At 34.9% G+C, this 5673-nt stretch overlaps 1 protein-coding gene across 1 annotated transcript in view; it reads left to right on the top strand.

Moving 5' to 3' along the window:
* Positions 1 to 5673, top strand: part of MLF1 (myeloid leukemia factor 1) — a 31331-nt gene that overhangs the window by 11857 nt on the left and 13801 nt on the right. The window contains exon 2 of the mRNA XM_006908195.3: positions 4640 to 4787. Within this exon, the coding sequence (XP_006908257.1) occupies positions 4640 to 4787 (148 nt within the window). The remainder of the gene's footprint in view (positions 1 to 4639; positions 4788 to 5673) is intronic.

Here is a 5673-nt window from a genome sequence, read left to right as displayed (position 1 = left end):
TAATCCACCCAGTCTATGGCAGCCTAGCAAACTAACACAGGGAAGTTATCCTGGGTTGGAGGAGGGAGGACAATGTAATCACTACGGTCCTTATAAAAGGAAGCAGAAAGAACAGAGATAGAGAAAGATGTGACAACAGAAACAGAGGGTCAGAGTCAGAGAGAGATTTGTCAATGCTAAATCCTGGCTTTTACTTTCTTTTTCTTTTTTTTTAAACAACATTCGTTTGTTATTTCCACTCTTAGCTTGAAAAATGGAGGAAGGGGCCACAAGCCAAGGAACACCAGCAGGCTTTAGAAGCTAGAAAAGGCAAAGAAACAGATTCTACCCTGCAGCCTCCAGAAGGAGTACAGCCCTGCTAACATTTTGATTCTAGCCTAGAAACAGCCATTCTGGGCTTCTGACCTCCAGAACTGTAAGAAAATTAATTTGTGTTGTTTGAAGTCACTGAATTTATAGTAATTATGTTACAGAAGCAATAGTAAACTAATACAGTATCCAAGTTTTATAATATTAATTTTAAAACATACAGGTCTGAGTTCTGTGCCAGACTATAAATTCCTCCAGACCAGTAATCAATCTCTGTGCTTGACACACAGTATACATAATAAATGTTTGTTGAATTTGAACTTTCCTTGTGTAAGATAGTCTCCACCATTTCTTGGGAGAGTCATTTACCATTCTTAAAGTCTCATTCACCTGGTGTATGCTTCTCTAACAGAGAGAAGCTTTGCAGTTAACATCTACAGTTTTGAACTTCTTTCTTAGTGACTCTTGATTGGGAAGGTGTGACGTGCTCCTTTAAACCAGAGTCGTTTTTTTCTGGCCCAAGCATTTGAATACATGAGACTTGTGTCTCCTGATAACAGTTCCATGGGCTTCTTAGCCTCAGTTTTAACTGCTCCAGAGTAAGAGACTACTTATCTGTCTGAGAACCCCACCTTCAATTGAGGTTTGTTTTATGCCATAGACTCTTATATTTTAATTCATACCATCCTAAACAATGTCTCAAAATTTGGTGAAAATCTGTAAAATGTTTTCTTATAATGCAGAAACAAACCTGCAGGCAAATTACTTATTTTTATGGATTTGCATTCATTTTCTTCCCACTCTTTAGATAAAACCAACAAAATTGAAGACTTAGAATGATGGGAGTTTTAAATGTTACGCACTGCTCTTTGGGATGTGGCATGTATTAGTTATCTGTTGCTGCTTAACTTAGCAGCTTAAGACAACAAACATTTTTATGCCATAGTGTCTGTCAGGAATCCAGGAGCAGCTTAGCTGGGTGGTTCTGACTCAGGATCTCTTAAGAGGCTACAATCGAGTTATATGTCAAAGCTGTGGTCATCTCAAGGCATGACTTTTGTAAAATATACTTTCAAGATCTCTCACTTAGCTGTTGGATGATCTCAAAAATCTGCTTCTTAGTTCACTCATGTGGGCCTCTTCACAGGGCTGCCTCACAGCATGGCAGCCACTTTTCACAGTCAGCCATCGTGCTAAGAGAACACCCAAGAAGCCAGTCTTTTTGCAACCTAATTTTGGAATTGGCACCCCATCACTTCTGTTGTATTCTGTTAGAAGCAATCCAGTAAGTCCAGCTAATACTCAAGGGTAGGGGGTTACATGAGGGCATGGACACCAGGGAGTAGGGATCGTTGAGGGCCATCTTAGATTCTGCCTACCACACATGTAAGTTAGTGAGTTCATTAGTCTACCAGAGGGTAGATAATAAAGTTTATAATATTCCTAACTGATATTAAGTTCAATAATATAAAAAAAATTGTAAAAAAAACCCTACAAATACATTTCCCATATTAGAAGATATAAAAATTGAAGTCTTTTATCTTTCAGACAGGAAATTTAGAAAGTACTTTAGAATAATCTACAATTTACTATTTTATCATACTCTGCTCAGATTATCCACTTATGACTTTCTATTCCAATTCTTCCTTTTACTTTTTAAGTTCTACTTATTCCTCATATTCTAAAAATAAACAAAAGCAGCTTATTAAGATATGTAAAATGTTATAAGAATTAGAATTAAAGATGAAAGACAAAACTAAGTCAGAAGTAAAACTACTGCATAAAAGTTATAGTCTGGTGAAACTGAAGACCTAACAAAGATTCATAGATGTGTGGCTGAATAAATTGGGATTAAGAAAATGAAAAGGCAAGTTCCGGACTGAGAAAAAAATACCTGATAAAAGTCTTATATCTAGAATAAATAAAGAACTCATAATTCCACAATAATAAGACAACCTGGTTTTTAAAAAAAAAAAATTTTTGAACAGACTTTTTATCAAAGAAGATATATAAATGGCAAATACTACAAAGTAAAACTTCAATGAAATTATTATACTACCACTCAAATGGCTAAAAATGAAAAAGACTGACGATACCAAATGTCAGCAAATTAGCACAACTGGAACTCTCAGTTCACATTTTTTATAAAGTTAAACATGCTCTTGCCATACAACCCAGCAATCCCACTCCTAGATATTTTACTCAGGAGAAATGAAACTATAGACATAAAGACCAGTGCATGAATGTTCATAGAAGCTTTATTCATAATAGCCCAAAACTAGAAAGTTTGGTGCTTATATTGTGATATAATCGTGTATATTCAATGGACCTGCCAATAAAAATGAATGAACAACTGATAAATGGAACAAAATGGATGAATCACAGAAGCATTATGCTAAGTGGCATTAAGCTAAACACAAAAGACAACATAATGGATGATTCCCATTATATGGAAAAAGGCAAAACAATAGTGACAGCCTATTAGCATTAACTGGTATTAGAAAGAGATAATTATCTGCAAAGGGACAAGAAGAAACTTTTTGGGGTGATGGAAGGCAGCTATACTCACCACTATACCACCAATGCCATGGGGGTGATGAAAATGTTCTACATCTTGGTTGTGGTTGTGGTTAAGGCTGTATATATACATTTTTCAAAATTTATCCAACTATACAATTAAAATGGATAAATTCCACTGTATGTAAATTATACCTAAACAAAGCTGAATTAAAACAAAAAAATCTCTTGATACACACAAATCCAGTTAAGTAGTTTGCTAATCAATTTCATTTGGAGTTTGTTTTTAAATCTCCAGGTAATATATGAATAAATCTGAGCTCCCTTGGGATAGGTTTATGTATACAAACTCTGCAGAATTTAAAGGAAAAGCTCTTTCTGCATAGGACTATTGAAGACAATTTTTGATCTTCCTCATGATGACCTCGGAAGACCGGAATTTAGCATTAGAAGTGGGAAGGGTGACCTAAAGAGGATGAAACTGAGGTGGAGAAGTCTGAAGTGAGGGCAGACTGCAGGAGGGCTCCAGTGGCCTTCTCCAGGGAAGAGTAACGTGACCTCCAGTGGTGACGTGCCGTCCGTTCTAGGCATAGACCAGTGAGCGGGTCAGCGACTTTCCAACTGAAATGAAGTTTAGAAATCACTGTGATAGAGTAATGATAGGGTAATAAAAATTTTAGTTTCTTGAATGGGACTTGGGGTGAATGGGATAACATAAGATTAGGAGCACTGATATTCATTGAGCACATAGTATAGGGCCTGGAATGTGATTATTGCTATATGTATATTTTTAAATAAAATATATCTTTTTTTATATAAGAGACATTTAATAATAGAATAATAGGGAGTGGTATTTATATATGAGTTAAGAGAAGGTAAAGCAAATTGACATTCAGTATATGGGTCAGATATTGTGCTTTGTGCTTTCAGATTACATGATTTAATGTCAACAACAGGAATATGCAATATCCTCATTTTACAGCTGTGGAAACTTAGACTCAGAAAGAGAGGCTTGGATTCTAATTAATTCAGGTACCACAAACACAGAAGGTGCCTCAAAGGTTGGGGAGGGACTACTTGAATTAAGATCACTAGTGATACGTGTCCACAAACCACACCCAGAACTAGTAAATTCAATTGGGAGGTTGCGGGGAGCAGAGCAAGATTCTACATTTCTAACCTCATTTAGTAGGTTGGTGATTTTAAAAATGCTCGAGAAGCACTGTCTTAAGACTTAGAAGATAATTTTACTATGTGGTGGTTTCTAGTATTTAGAGTTCTTAGAAACAAAAGTTAGCCTCATAGAGGTGATTTATAGCTTTGTTTTCATCTATTAAAATAATGTACTTCAGTGTTCATAACATAGCTATAGTTCTCAATGCTCATATTTCATAAATAAGAGTTAAAAAATAAACAAGCCAACATTCTTCATTAGTCCTCACTAGAATTTATCATGTTGACTGCCCAAGGCGGCCTGTTACCTGGTAGCATTATTTTTCAGGTTATTTTTTGCCATTTTCCTTAGTATTGGCTTATGCTACCTAAAATATGTTACCTTTGTGTTTTTCATCTTTATACAGTAAGGGATAAATAAAGTTGTACGTTTATTGTTACACATAAGTGAATTATAGTAGATAACAGAACATTTTTTGTAATCATGAATACTGGGTCTTTATGAGATGATTCTATTCTCCTAAACCCTTCTTTTGTCTCTTTAACAAGCATATTAGCTCAATAATTCTTTGTAGTGTTTAGCTGCCTCCTTATTACTTGAATTACAACACTTTTACATGATTCTACGTATTTTCAACAGTGATTCTTTTAATGCACACCAAGAAAGTATGCGACAGATGATGAGAAGTTTTTCTGAACCTTTTGGAAGAGACTTGCTCAGCGTCTCTGATGGCAGAGGAAGAGCTCATACTCGTACGAGACGTGATGATGGCGAAAATTCCTTGACTGTAAGTTTATTATTTTAAAGTTAGTGAGAAGGTCCTGTGGGAATTTGAGGAAAAGCATTACAGAAGAATATATCTACCATGATACGATATGACTAATACTTAAGTTATAGGAATAACTATTCTGTAAAGGGAGGGGGGACCTGTTGGAAACCTGAATCCTTTAACAATGAATTGTTAGACATATAGAATCCCACTGTGCTACCAAAACTTTTTAGGACCGTAGGGTTATATATTATAAGCCAAACTTAAAGCATTATTTTTCATGAGTATATATGGTTTGTTCTCACTTTAGAATTGCCTCCCATGTCTTAAATTAGAACAGGCAAGGAAATATTCTTCCTGTCTCATACAGCACTTTTTTTTTCCACTTTAAAATAGCGGCCAAAGCTATAGGGTCATATTTTATCTTTATTGGACCAGGAAAAATTAATCTTCTGTATGACTACCTTGGACCTTCAAAACTTAGATGAAGTTCTTAACCGTATTTAAAAGTCTTGCATAACTATATTTTCATAACTCTTGTCTGAGAAGCAAAGCTAGAAGGTTACAAACACACTCAACTCAAAAAAAAAAAAAACACCTCAGGGCATTTATATATCTTAATTATTTTCTTTTCTGTTTATTTTGTTTCTATTGCTTTTTCAGCCTCAGGAATGGCAGTTCTAGAATAACAAATCCACAGGAGTTTCTGTGAAGATGAATCTCTGCAATTAAAATGTAGATATTTGGAACTTAGTAAACATTGAATTGATTAATTGGGAAACTTTCAGAATCTTCCAGAAAAACATTTTAATATTTTCTGTTTGCGATCGCCTTAAATAGAGCAAAATGTTTTATCTACTTCTAAGAAGTTTGATAGGTAGAATTACATTTGCCATTTAAATGA

This window comes from Pteropus alecto, unplaced genomic scaffold (assembly GCF_000325575.1).
Source record: "Pteropus alecto unplaced genomic scaffold, ASM32557v1 scaffold81, whole genome shotgun sequence".
NCBI lineage: Eukaryota > Metazoa > Chordata > Mammalia > Chiroptera > Pteropodidae > Pteropus > Pteropus alecto.
This window is presented reverse-complemented; position numbering and strand designations above follow the sequence as displayed.